General features: G+C 49.0%; 1 protein-coding gene across 1 annotated transcript in view; it reads right to left on the bottom strand.

Moving 5' to 3' along the window:
• Positions 1-13,034, bottom strand: part of zswim5 (zinc finger, SWIM-type containing 5) — a 52,699-nt gene extending 39,665 nt beyond the window's left edge. Inside the window, exon 1 of the mRNA XM_080010945.1 lies at positions 12,467-13,034. Within this exon, the coding sequence (XP_079867071.1) occupies positions 12,467-13,010 (544 nt within the window). The 5' untranslated portion in view covers positions 13,011-13,034. The remainder of the gene's footprint in view (positions 1-12,466) is intronic.
• Positions 13,035-15,266: the final 2,232 nt, after the last annotated feature.

Here is a 15,266-nt window from a genome sequence, read left to right as displayed (position 1 = left end):
GTTCAGAAATGGTGAAACGACTGGGAATATTGAAATATGCATTAGAATTATGGCTTATTGTTGGATCTTTTTCACGTAATTGTGAAATGATTTAAATTCGGCAACCATTTTGTCAGACTTGGCAACCAAAAGCCGATGCACGGTTGCCAACCCGTCAACCGCTCAAAGTTGAAACTACTAAAAAGTACTGAGAGCAGTTATTAATCACCGTAGACTGTGCATGTGGGAAGGTGTAAATAGTACTGAATGGATAAAAGTCAAGAAACTAATTAACCAATTACCATTCGTCCTTTGTGTGAAGTTTGTCGTGAACTAGATTTGGCCTGGTACATTCTTGACGCTCGGGCCTCCTGGGTCTTCAGAGTCGGACCCCCAGACAAAACCCCCTCCGTGAACACCACCCAGCCCCCCTAAAACATCCCCCACCACCTACTACTATAACCACCATGTGGTGAGAGGCAGTGGAAAGGGCGCTTAATCCTGTTACAGCGTGACACCTACTAGAATCCCTCTATTCATGGTCACACACACACACACACACACACACACACACACACACACACACACACACACACACACACACACACACACACACACACACACACACACACACACACACACACACACACACACACACACACACACACACACACAACCTAGTTGTGCTTCCAGGGATGCAGAGCTTACTGACCTCAATCGACTCCCACGAATGTGTCGCTGTCGGTTTTTGCACCGCCAGCTTTTTACGACAACGTCAAAACACATTCCCCTCGCGGGTGAAACCACGCGACACGCAAGTCCTTCCGGTCCCGTTTTGGGTTTTGGACAAAACAACAATCTTGTGTGCATCTTATCTCGGAGCAAGTTGCCAGAGCCCTCGGTCTGCATTGTCAGGAGCAATGTTGACGATGTTAAACTAAGAAGCAGGTCTCCTACACCGCACCGAAAAGAGGGTTTATAACATACAGTACGTGCCTTCTCCTCTCCAACCCTGACAAAAATCGAAACCAGATCTCGACCAAACTCCAGGAATGTGAGAGGTCTTTCCCGATCAACCCTAGACGTGACTGGAACGGACCAAATCCAACCTTCATCCCAGGATGACTGTGACGTTCCTTTTGAAAAACAATGCGGCCGCCGCGCTCAAGCCGGGTCCTGGGTTCGGCCTCCGCGCTCCCTTGGAAATTCATTTTGTGCATTTTGGTTCGGCGTTAAAAGCAGAACGTCGGGCTGTACGCAGGGTAGTCACCCAGGAAATCCCCTCATCCGACAGCACCACACACACACACACACACACACACACACACACACACACACACACACACACACACACACACACACACACACACACACACACACACACACACACACACACACACACACACACACACCCCCCTCTGTTTTCAATGTGGTTGACCGGGTGAGGCAGGTGGAGGTGGGTGTATATGTGTGTGTTGGGGACTGCAATACAGAGGAGATTGATGGAAATGCTTTGAGAAGGCTCAGGGGCCTCTGGAGAGGTGTGTGTGTGTGTGTGTGTGTGTGTGTGTGTGGTCTTGACTTTACTGAGGCTCACGGCTGTTGACCACATTAATCATGTATTGTGGGGAGAGTGTGTGTGTGTGTGTGTGTGTGTGTGTGTGTGTGTGTACTTGACCGCTCCTATCAATTTAATTTCACTCCTCCATTTGTCTCCACTGCTATAGCCCCCGCCCCACCTCAAAACACGAACGCCAGCTCACACTCACTACACCCTCAACCCGCGCGTCGGGTCATTCAAGATGGACGCCTTCCGAAGGAAGGTCGGGTGTAGAGGTCCCCAGGTACAATCTGTCGAGCCACCCATCACCACAAAAATAACCAAATAGCGTTGAATTCATGGAAGGAGATAGTGCCGTCTCTGTCAAAGGATTCGGACTCATTTAATACCTCGGGCCTTCTTTCTAATATTTACACCGACAATTTTCACAAACTCATGACTATATATAAAAAAAGTCCTGCACCGACTTCAATAAATTACATTTAACACATGTTTTTTTAAATTGTACTGTTTATTTCTTTGTTATTCAGACCGTCAGGACCTCTGCTGTAAAGTTTACAGCAGTTCTTTCATTTTCCGCTGGTGGTTTTTGCACAGCGCCCCCTGTCTTTCAGGAGAATATGGCCACGGCACCGAACAACTATATATGCCCGTGCTCTCTTGCAGTGCGCGCGCCATGAGCTGCACGGCTCGCTTGCGGTGACTATAAAGCAGGCTTTAGCCACCCGGCGGGAGGAGGAGGTGGGGGGTCGGGGTGTGTAGTGGGGGTGGTGCTCGGCCCCTGTGCACTAATGCTCACTGACAGTCTCAACAAGGATAATAGGGGACTTGGGCTCTAAGTGACATAATTATTCGTACGGATTGTTTCTAAGTGCTTTCTTGAAAAAGGAAAAAGCACTCCACTGCGTGTGTGCGGAGAGAAGGAACGAGGGAAGGGAAAAGAGAAATGGACGCCCACGAGAGGTATGGAGAGACCGAACCTGAGGGGAAGAGAACGGGGCTGTTTGCGCAACAAAAAGCACGCGCCGTGGGCCTCGGTGCTGCCGAATCAGAGAATCAGGCATTTCCTGCCAATTAATGCGCCCATCTGCTCACAGGAAGACAAAAAGGCCACCCCGTCATTAGCAAAAACGTATCCGTATACCACCAGGAACCAGGGTTGTTACTTTCAAAGAGTTGAGGTGGTGGGGTAGCACGCTGGTGTCTCCAGCTTTGCAGCCATTGAAGCAGGTCAATGGATGGAAGTGCTTTTCTGGTGTGATCGTACTGGAAGAAGGACTCTGCACAATAATGAGCTACATGGTACTTTATCCCGAGATGGATCCTGCACAATAGTGAGCTGCGTGGTACTTTATCCTGAGATGGATCCTGCACAATAGTGAGCTGCATGGCACCTTCTCCTCAATGTCGCAGCAACAGCCGCACTATTGTTAGGCCAGTAAGAGGCAGGAGAATTAAAAAAAAAAAAAAGTGTGTTTGTGTCAAAGGAAAAAGAGGAAAATTAAATGTCTACCTGACCTTTTAATGTTCCAATGTTCCATGTCAATAAATGGCTCTTCTCCACAGGGAGGATGTCTATTATAATACCGTTATAGGCTTATACTATTAAAGTGGCATAAAATGAACAAAAAAAAAAAGACAATACATTAAACACAAGATTTCTGGGTTATGTCTTTTCTTTGCCATTTACTGAAGAGTGTGTGCGTACGTGTGTGCGTGCGTGAAAAGGCCAAAGTATTCTCCGTGCCGTGTTCCTACGCTCTGCGCTGGAAGCCATTTGCCGCGCCGCTCAGAGCACAACCTGAGCCCCCGCAGACGGCGGCGAGCGGTGGAAAAAGGTCAAATCGGATCTAATTGCCTCTGAAAAAGCCTTGATCTTTCCGACATTAGCGCTTCCTGCTTTCTTCTTTCCTCCTTCTCAATCAATCAAATAATGCTTTGATTGATTGATAGATTTATTATTATTATTTTTATTTTTTTACTCAATTGGTTTTATCGCCTCAGGCCGATCGAGGTAATGATCCAGACTGGAAAACATACGTCGCCATTGTTCAGAGCTGGAGCCAATGGAGAATTCAATTATGAAAGGCTCACGGTGCCTGTAGGAGGGAAGAAAATCTGTAATAGAAAATGACCGCACACACACACACACACACACACACACACACACACACACACACACACACACACACACACACACACACACACACACACACACACACACACACACACACACACACACACACACACACACACACACACACTTGAATGAGTTCTATTCAACCATCAGGCAATCGATGGGCCAACAGAGATGAATAGTGTGTTTAAAAAGAGAGAAGGCCAAATGGGCCAAGTGTATGTGTGGGTATGTGTGTGTGTGTGGGGGTGGGGTTCCTGGTTCGATCCCCGGCTTCTCCTGGCAGCATGTTGAGGCGTCCTTGAGCAAGACACTGAACCCCCTAACTGTCCCCATGTTGAGCAGGTGTGCGCCTTGCACGGCGCCAAGGATGTGTGAATGGGTGAATGTGAGGCACGCACTGTATAGCACTTTGAGCAGTCGCAAGACGAGAAAAGCGCTATATAAATGCAGTCCATTTACCATGGTCGGAAGTAAATGGCTGCGGCTATTTCTGCGTCTCTTGTTAGCGTGTTCGTTTGGAGGACAAAGGCACGTTTTTGGTTTGAATTCGCCATGTTTTGCCCCCCGTCCCCAGCACATCTGCATGACTGTGGACCCTCTGCTCCATGTGTAGGCTGCTCTGTGCGAACATCGAGTCCCTAAATGAGCAACTGTTGCCTGCATCATTCCAGGTCTAGGTCTGGCCAGGTAACAACAGTCTAGGTAACATAAATTCCCTTTTTAGCGAATGGTGATTTTCTCATTCTGGCCCAAATTGTGTCTAACCTGAACTTAGAATAAACAAAAACCAAAGTGATTAGTGCGATTGTGATGCTCCCATGTCAACATACCAATAGAATCAAGGGAATAAGAGGAGGACACTATTTTGTTCACTTGCTGGTCCGATGCACTCTACGAAAACACCAAAATAGAGACATCCACACACTTGTGTACGCTCTCCATATAATGGAGAGTGTACGCATCTGGTTTGGGGGGAAAAAATAAAAATCAATCTTCCATCGGGTGCTTTTGTATGAATAAACTAAGCCATGCACTTATTTGGCATTATCTCATGCGATTGGATTAAATACCAAGTGAAGCAAAATGGGCAGTTTGGACAGTTGGCTGCAGCACAAAAAGCCTTTCGATTTCATGCGACGCCGGCAGAAATGGCTCTGACCTACACAAATGGTGCGATTTGTCTCCATTTTGCATGTCAAACATCCCCCTCCGCCTCCCTCCCTCCCTCCCTCTCCCATCTCGCTTGCCCAACATTTGTTAGGCAATTACAACCAAACGAGGACATAATAGGCCTGTCTGCCCATGCCTTCCCTTTTAAGTGGGGCGGTACTCTGTGTCTCTCTCCCTCTTTCACTCTCTCTCACACTCCTCCTTACATAGGCACAGGTAGGGGCCAAATGTGGAAAACTGCAATGTTAAACACACACACACACACACACACACACACACACACACACACACACACACACACACACACACACACACACACACACACACACACACACACACACACACCTATAAAAGACAAGTGTGGGCTGGTGCTGATGGGCCATCGGCTTCAAACACTGGAAGAAACGACAAGGCCGCCATTGATCTCTCCCTCTCCCTCCACCGCTAACAACAGTTTGAGGGTAAAAGCTGATCTCCATCGGCAATTCTGCACATCTGTCACCCGAGGTAAAAACAAATGGGAGGGGGGTGGGGGTGTGTGAGACGAGAACCCGAACAAGGAGCACAGTGTGTGTGCAGCAAAGGACCTGTAAACCGCATACCTCAGGAGTAGTGGTACTAGCAGCTTGGAGCGCTCACTATTCATGGCATCGACGAGGGACTTTCCTGCTGCTCATCGGACACACACACACACACACACACACACACACACACACACACACACACACACACACACACACACACACACACACACACACACACACACACACACACACACACACACACACACACACACACACACACTTTTTTTCTCGCTGAGGCTTGCTGCAGTAGAGGCCAAACAGATTCCCGTTAGGCACCGTTCGGAGAGCCCGCTCCCCGGTGTGTGTGTGTGTGTACATTCAACATTCTTTCTCTACCAGTGAACTCTGAAAAGGCTGAACTTGTGTTTGTACCAGACTCTCGCCTTGCGCTCTCGCCCACAAACAAACCACCATGATGCCTGATTAATGATTTCATATAACCTGCAGCCTTTCTTTGCGCGCACACACACACACACACACACACACACACACACACACACACACACACACACACACACACACACACACACACACACACACACACACACACACACACACACACACACACACACACACACACACCTGTGCCTTTGATGGGTATAACAACAAAACAACAAAGCCCGTACCCTGCAGTCTCTTGTCAGAGCTAATAAGAGCCTTCGCTTGGCGGTTGTTCCAACTGATTTTCTCCTTTGTGGAGTGGAGTGGGCATGAAATTAATTACGCTGATTAAATATTGTCTGTCTGGGTGCACTGTGGAGAGATGGAAGACAGAATACGAGAGTATTTTTCGTTGGAACGAGTGTGCGTTGAAGTGGCGGCGCTGAACATGTTGAGCGACAGACAGGCCGACAGACAGAAACATCAATCCGCCATTGAAATCCGCGTCAAAGACGACATGAGTACAATTAACGCCCAGCAGGTAGAGTGTCTTACGGACGCACCAAACCAGCCGCCGCCGCCGCCCCTCCTCCTCCTCCTCCTCCTCCTCCCCCCTCCTCCCGCAGAGAACCTGAGACATTGTTGAACAGCGTGAAGAGGGAGAAGAAAAGAAAAGAAAAGCTGGGAAAACTTCCCGTCATCAACTCCGTGCCATAAATCTCCTCCAAACAAAATCACCAAAAGACGTAACTCAGCAGCCTCCTCCCGTCCCACAGGAAGTCGCCGTAACACAAAGCCGCCGGGGGCAGGGACCGGGTCTCAAACCTGGTTGCGGCGCAGCCCGAGGATGATGTAAAGGAGGAGTGTAGTAGCCTGTGCCGCACACAAGGGGATGGAGGTGGAGGGTGGGGGCAGACAGAGGGATGTAAGCCGGGGCGGAATGGACGGACGAGACAGCTAGGGGAGACGGCGCAACAATAGCCAGAAAGGTAACAAAGGACAACTTTACGCAACGGAAATGAGAGCGCGGCGGACAAGCGTCGAGAAAAGAGCGGCGGGTGGAAAAGGCGGGGGCCCGACGCGAGCCCCCGAGCCCCGCATCCTGATGAGGAAACTGCCGACGCAGGGTGATCTCACCCCTTCCCCATTTACCAGAACGCTGTTGAGCAACTATTAACAAACTTCGGAAATGTGTAAACTGTTCCACATCAACCAACCCCACCCCCTCCTCCAATACAAACACACACACACACACATAATTATGGCAAACCCCCAACAACACACACACACACACACACAGGGATGTTGCTGAAGCAAATCATCAATGACTCAACAGTGAAACAAAACATATTAACAAAGTCTCACACACACACACACACACACACACACACACACACACACACACACACACACACACACACACACACACACACACACACACACACACACACACACACACACACACACACACACACACACACACACACACACACAGCGCCATCACAGGGAGAAGTGTGAGGCTCAGCAACCTTTAAAATTAACCTTAAAATGAAGTTGTGACTTCGTCAAGGGAGAAAAAAAACACAAACAAATCATCTGGCACTAAGTTACAACCCCTTCCAAGCGCAAAATTTTAAAGCAAATTACGAAAAATGTAATAAAACGAGCCAAAATGAAGGGTCATGCTGAAATCCAGCGAGTGAGGAAGCGCGCACACACACACACACACACACACACACACACACACACACACTGATTTGACGCATTAGCTCAGGCTCCTGTGTATCCTCATATTAGCCCTCAAAACGTTGGCCGACATTTTTTATTTTTATTTTCCACTGGCACTTCAGAGGACCGGCGCGTGTATCCGTTACAGCTTTATGTGACGCCACTGAGGAGGAGGGGCGGGCGTACACAAACAGCCATAAACAGTATATGTTTCACACACACACACACACACTTTGCTGAACAAGGGTTTTTTTTCTACAGCTGGGTAACAAAGCATGACCCAATAATCCCAACGCTTGACTCAAAGCTAGAGGAACCCCCTCTCCCCCGTCTCTATCCCTTCCTCCCCTTCTTTCTGAAGACTTTATAAGGCATGGGGGGGATTTGTGTGTGTGTATGTGTGTGTGTGTGTGTGTGTGTGTGTGTGTGTGTGTGTGTGTGTGTGTGTGTGTGTATATATAAGGGGGGAGGGGGAGTGTGGCTCTACAAATACAGGGCACACTTAGCTTTGATTATTCTAATTATGACTTGGAGCTGGGAGCAGATTATTATGAACACATGGGCCAATGAGCGGCTGATGAGCTCTAGTCACTTCAATCCCACAGTGTTACCGTTAACAGGGGCTGACAGACAAAGACAAAGCCGCCGTGGTGCGGTATGAGGCTGCGGGGGGAGCGAGTGTAGGGGGCAGGGTGGGGATCCTGCACTTTTCTGTCTGTAATATACCACACACACACACACACACACACACACACACACCAATTACTTAATGGGCATTTGGCTTTAGCCGCACTAAAGACACAATGACAAAACAGAAAGAATGTGAGGGTCAGGTATGGAGAAAAGCAGAGCGGAGTCCACGTGGGACGGGTGTGTGTGTGTGTGTGTGTGTGTGTGTGTGTGTGTGTGTGTGTGTGTGTGTGTGTGTGTGTGTGTGTGTGTGTGTGTGTGTGTGTGAGCCCCCATGGTGGACTTTATACCAGTTCGCCCGCAGTTTGCAGATCTCCCCGCCGTCTCAAATTGGTCCAAACATCACATGGTCGACGGCGCCGTGGTCGATCGACCGCGGAGCAATGTGCACGTCGGTTTCTAAATTTGCCGCCTCATTTTTATAATGAGAATGATGCATCGTGAGAACATACATGACACTCGGTATACTGACAACGGCGTTCGGGGCAACATGTTCGCTGGCGGTTCATCTTCGGAGAGACCTTCGTTTGCGCGCTCTAGTCGACGAGCAGCGTTCTCGCTCTCGCGCAACTCCCGATGATGATCGGGGGTCGAACCTTCGACAAGGGCGCGTCTGTGTCCGAGTCACCAATTATGTACGGACCAGGGAGACGCTCTGGAATCGCCTCAAATCGCAGGGAGCGGGGGGGTTGCACCCGCCCCAATTCTCACGTCCCTTAGCCTCCACTTAAACTCCCCGTGACCCGGACACCGGATTCACAGAGTACAACGGGGTGGAGAATCCGACTGCCGGTGACGTTTTCCCAACACCGGATCCCGTAGCAGATCACCTGAACAAACAGGAGCCGTGCTGGTTCGGGCAGGCATCCGGGTTCTGAGGAGCTGGACTGAAGAGCAACAGGGTCTGGAGCCAAGCTCCTTGTTTACCAGGACGATATGAGCTCCCGATGCCCCGGTGATAACCACGGGCAAGACAACCAATACATTCATGGGTTGACCACGTGCGAGTGGGGCGAAGGTACCGACGCTGCTGAAAACCCTGCGAGGGGAGTTCTCAATTTGTTTATGGACTGTTTCTGAGTTGGCACGGTTAAGCCCGGATACCTGGAGCCGTAACAAGAAACAAATACCTGCTATTCGACACACACGCACACACACACACACACACACGAGGAGTTTGTTGCCAGGGCCAAAAGCAACGCCAACTCCGATTCTGCCTCTACTTGACGGAAGTGTTCCCGGACGAGCAAACCTTTTACACCATGTCATAACCGAGACAGCGGCCGAAATGTGTCGGGTGCGATAAAACACGCCGCGATATCCCGGCGTGCCGTTCTGGGTCAAAGTCGAAAGTCTGCGCTGCGATGCACCGACGCCCCTCACACAATCACAAGCCTCAGTTGCTCAAGTTCCTTTCATCGGAGGAGAAAGAAAAAAAACAAAAAAAACTCACAATCAGGTTAAAAATAACCACAGCGCTCTGCGGTTGTGACTGATTGTGTAATGCCATGTTAAGGCATTGTGAACAGGCGTTAAAAAAAAATAAAAAAATAACCCACAGCCGCGCATACCCCGCCAGCGTGGAAAATATATTTCGGCGCCTATTAGTTAGAGCCGAGTCAGATTGGTGACTTGCGAGTCGGCCACTCCAATCTTCTGCAATAACCAGTTCCCGCGGTCTGGGGACGGCGGAGCACGAGGCGGCGCTCAAATCTTATCGTCTCGGAGCTATTTGGCTCCGAGACGTGGTTTGTTGACAGAAAGACAAAGCCATGCATTCAGTGACCTTGGGGGGGAGATTTGAAGAGATTCACTGGTGAGGCAGGTAAGACTGGAAGTGTTAAGCCTTGTTTTGCACGCATCGCATTCAACCGCTCAACTGAACCGGGGGAAGGAATTTAAGACATTGAGGGTGCAACTTGAGCCCCATATTACCTGTGTGTGTGTGTGTGTGTGTGTGTGTGTGTGTGTGTGTGTGTGTGTGTGTGTGTGTGTGTGTGTGTGTGTGCGCGCGCGCGCGCTCATGCGCGCGCGGGAGGGAGGCGCGTAACGAGTGACTTTTTAAAATTCATTTGACATTGAATGGGATGGGCACGTTGCAGGCTTTTAGTATCAAATGCGTTCCACCTTATCGCCAAGTGCCCTTGTATACGCCGGGGCGCTTCAGCTGCCATTTTCAAGTTCCAGACAAATGTCCAAGGTCCAATCTTGAGAGTCATTAAGAGCGTCCTCCCGTCGCTGGCACGTAGTTTGATTTTGAGGAGGCTGATAAACTCCCTTGATCGGCCCCAGACAGAACATCAGGTTGGGCTGATTTTTATCGAAAGGTCTTGGCTCCTATCGGGCGGGTTTGGGCTTAGGGGAAAAAAAATAAATAAAAAAAAGCTTTAAATGTGTGTCGTCTGTCTTGGGAAAGTATTTGTGTAAGCCGGCCATGTTTACCGATCCGCGTGTGAGAGCGTCACGAAACAAAGCAGGGGAAAAGTTATTTAAAACATTATACACATACGCTCTGAGATCTACCACTACAAGGGCAAAGCATTAGGCCTAGTGATAAAAGTGCTGCTATGGGTGTATGTGTGTATATATATATATTTATTTTTTTTTTGGGTTCACACACACACACACACACACACACACACACACACACACACACACACACACACACACACACACACACACACACACCCATACACACACACACACACACGGGGGGGAGGGACCACGCTGGCAGCCTGGACACCATAACACATCCAACTTCGTTGGTGCTCTACGTGCGACGGATTTTCTTTGGCTGCAATTGCATAATTTAAAAAGCCATTATCAGCATCTCTACACCTAGGAAAAACCATCCATGCACAAAAAGGGTGTTGTTTTCTGTTTGTTTTGGGATTTTTTGGGGTTTTTTTTCCTGTGGGGTGCGGGGCGTTAGATGGACGCCAAGCCGTCCCCCTATTAGCTGCAGGGACTCGGATGCATGCAAAGGCAGATCATTCGGACCGACGTGGAGCCGTGCGAGATGCCTCTTCTTTGTTTGGAAAAGAGCCCACGGTGGAGGCTCTTCAGCCGCGACGGGCTCGGGTGGAAAGGCAGCGAGACGGTTATCGATCATCTCAACTGGGAGGGTTGCAATGGGGAGGGGGCGCAGACAAACAAATAAAATTAATTCTATTTAAGTGGGTAACAAATAAATAAATAAATAATTAAACAACACTCGAACCAGCGGTGGTTGTTTTTCTTGTTTTTTGTTTTGGGTTTTTTTTTTGTTTTTTTTTTGCACAAGCCTGCAGAGATTATTTTCCACGCTGGTGGCTGCGGGTCCTTTGTCCTGTCCGAGTTGCAGCGAATAAACAAAAGCTGCGGGGGTTTGGATCCGAGCGGATTACCGCTGGATTCATCAGAACAGGACACCCGATAACCGTCGTTGTTTGTGCGTAAACCAACCACCCGCCTTCCAAATCCATTAAAGGAAAGAGGAAAAAAAAAAAAAAAAAGCGAGGAATTCCAACGGAAAACGGACGCTATTGTACGGCGCGCACACACACGCACACACACACATACACACACACACACACACACACTGGTGGCTCCGGATCCACGGAGGAGGAGGAGGAATAAAAGTGCGGATAGTTAACGACCCAACGCAAAACTGGCCCAACACAACGGGACTGCGTTATCATGATTATTATTATTATGGTTATTGTCGTGACTATTATTGCCCTGGGAGCGCAGCTCCAGACACACGGGGCAGGACGCAGCTGCAGCTCCAGCCCTTTAATGTTTAAACAGCGGATCCAGCATTTTGACTGGTCACACGCAGCCACCGGGGGAGCAGGGCGCGGGGGAACCGGGGCGAACCCCCCGAAGACCGTGCAAAACAAACATCAACTAAAATAATAACAGTATATTTATTTATAAGCAAAATATATCCGTGATTTTAAAAAGAAAAATGTTTACGTGTGCCTTCCTCTTTCCACTAAACAAGCTGAAAACTGAAACCGAAGCGGCGGTTGAAACGTCTCCACATGAATAAAATCGATCTTCGGAGCGAAACGCGTGTTTCTGCACCGACAGCGGCGCGGTTGCCACTTTCCGCGTCGGTTGGCAAAAACTTCCCGTCAAGCCCTCCACCGGCGGCGGTTGGAACGCGCTTCACTTTGCTCTTTTTTTTTTCTTTTTCTTTTTTCTTTTACTAAATCACGATCCCGACGCCGCGTGAACTGTTTTTCTTACCGACTTGCAGGACGTTCTCCACACAGCCGGTCTCCAGTAGTCTGATTCCGCGGCGGAACGGCAGCCCGTCTCCGGTCCCTGCCGCGCCGGCTGCCGCCCCCGCGGTAGCCGCCGCCGCCGCCGCACCGGCGGTAGGTCCTCCGCCGCCGTTCGCGGCGGCGCCGGACGCCGCGGCTCCGCTCCCGACGGCCGGCGACGACGAGGGGAACTCCTCGCCGGCGACCGCGCGGCACTGGAACGACGAGTACATGCATATTTCCTTTTCGTTCCGGGGAAACGACCAGTAGACGATGCGGCGCTGGACGGGCTCCGGGATCCGCTCGAAGCGCTCCTCCACCCGCTCGAAGGCCCACTTCTCCGCCACCGCCTTCGCGGCGCAGTCCAGCAGGGACTCCGGCGAGCGGTGCCGGGAGTTGTGGAAGCCGCCGCTGCCGTGGCCGGGACCCGGCCCGGGGCCCCGCGGCGCAGGGCGCAGGCAGGGGCGCTTGCTGGCCGGGGGAAGCGAGAGGTGATGCGGCGGCTGCTCCCTGCGTCCTTCCGCCATGGCGAGCCGATAAACACTGAGCGTGAGCGAGCACAGGAAACACACACACACACACACTCCTCCTCCATCCGAGAGGAGGGAGGAGTGTGTGTGTGTGTGTGTGTGTGTGTGTGTGTGTGTGTGTGTGTGCGTGCGTGCGCGCGTGGTGGCGGTGGGGGGATTACTACGTCACTAACCACACAATAACAAAACACTCCCCAACCAGGCGCGGTAGGGCCCCCTGGGTCAGGTCAGGTTCGGCCCGGTTGGGGAGTTCGCTCTCTCTCCCTGTCTCTCTCTCTCCCTGTCTCTCTCTCTCTCTCTCTCCCCCTCTCTCTCTCCCTCTCCCCCTCTCTCTCTCCCTCTCCCCCTCTCTCTCTCTCCCTCTCCCCCTCTCTCTCTCCCTCTCCCCCTCTCTCTCTCCCTCTCCCCCTCTCTCTCTCCCTCTCCCCCTCTCTCTCTCTCCCTCTCCCCCTCTCTCTCTCCCTCTCCCCCTCTCTCTCTCCCTCTCCCCTCTCTCTCTCTCCCTCTCCCCCTCTCTCTCTCTCTCTCCCCCCCCTCTCTCTCTCTCCCCCTCCTTCTTTCGTTTTCACTTCAGTTCAATGCAAAGCAAAACGTGGGGAATTGAAATCCAGGTAACAAGTCAAGGTGAGCAGGTAAAAAGACAGAAACGCGTAAACGTTGCACTCGTGGATGTAAACATGAACAGGCGGAGATAAGACTAACAAGAAGTAAATGCAAACTTTACCCTATGATTAAAAAAAAATATATATATACTGTATATACAGACCTCTTATCTCCCTCTCTCTTTCTTTTTCTTTCTCCTCCTAATTTGAGGTTCAACTGTAGTATATTTTAAGCAGCATCCTGTCTCACCAATAAACTTAATAATAACAATAATAACAATAATAATAATAATAAAAATTGTTGTTGTTTATTATTATTATTATTATTATTATTATTATTATTATTGTTATTATTATTATTATTATTATTATTCATAGTTGTTTGTCTCTTTATTATTGTCTCTTTATTATTATTATAAAATAATAATAAAGAGACAATTAACAACAACTCTGACAACAATCCTCAGAAATAAGTCACACGGAGACACCGTGGTTGACGGATAAACATGCTCCTGTTCTGCGGGACTCTCTCCCTCTCTGTCCCTGGGGACGGGCGCGTTTCTTTGCAGATAACGATCGCAGCCGTTCACGATGAATAACAAAGCCACTGTATTGCAAATTAGATTCACACCATTACATATCAATTATCTCCAGTCAGCAAATACACATTCAATGCCTCCTCTCCGCAGGAGTGTGTGCGTGTGCGTGTGCGTGTGCGTGTGTGCGTGTGAGTTGCTTTCAACCGGTCCAGTATGTGTTTGAGAGAGGGAAAGATAGAGAAATAGTAATAATAATAATTATTATTATAACAATAATAATAAAGAGACAATTAATAATAATAATAACCTTTATTTTATAGCACATTTCATACGCTTAACAGTACTTCACTTTTAGAAAAGGCGCCCATTGCAATATGTGTATATTTCTTTATGTGCACAAAAATATGTGAATCTTTTATACATACACAACAACTGGACTCTGGACTCTATGCAATAATTGAACCAGTGGACTCTGTTCAATAATGTTCAAGGACTACCACGTTATAAAGCAATTGTATTTTTAACCCTGTGTATGCTGTATTACTTATTTTGTTGTGTATTGTCTCCAATCTACATTGTGTGAGCTCCTAGACACCTGAATTTCTCCGAGCAGATGAATAAAGTATCTATCTATCCATCCATCTATCTATCTATCTATCTATCTATCTATCTATCTATCTATCTATCTATCTATCTATCTATCTATCTATCTATCTATCTATCTATCTATCTATCTATCTACACAGATACACGTATGCACACTCGTAAAAAACAAGTGATATTGAAAGAAAGAGATGAGTAACTGTTTGCATCTGTGTGTATGTACATTACATCTGGAGGGGTGACTCCAGCAGGACTGTGTGTGTTTGAGAATGATTTATTGTGTGTGTGTGTGTGTGCGTGTGTGTGTGTGTGCAGCCTATGTGTGTTATTTTTGCAAGCCTCAATGTGTCTGCGATTGAGTCAACAGCAGTGTTATGCCAAAGTGCACGACAAAGTTGTGTGTATGTGTGTTTGTGTGTATGTGTGTGTGAGTGTGTGTGTGTGTGCACGGCCTGTGCCTGAGTGTTTGCGTACACTCACGTGGGTGAAGGTATTGTTGTGACACCCCA

Source organism: Zeus faber (assembly GCF_960531495.2).
Source record: "Zeus faber genome assembly, chromosome: 12".
In the NCBI taxonomy this organism is placed as follows: Eukaryota; Metazoa; Chordata; class Actinopteri; order Zeiformes; family Zeidae; genus Zeus; species Zeus faber.
This window is presented reverse-complemented; position numbering and strand designations above follow the sequence as displayed.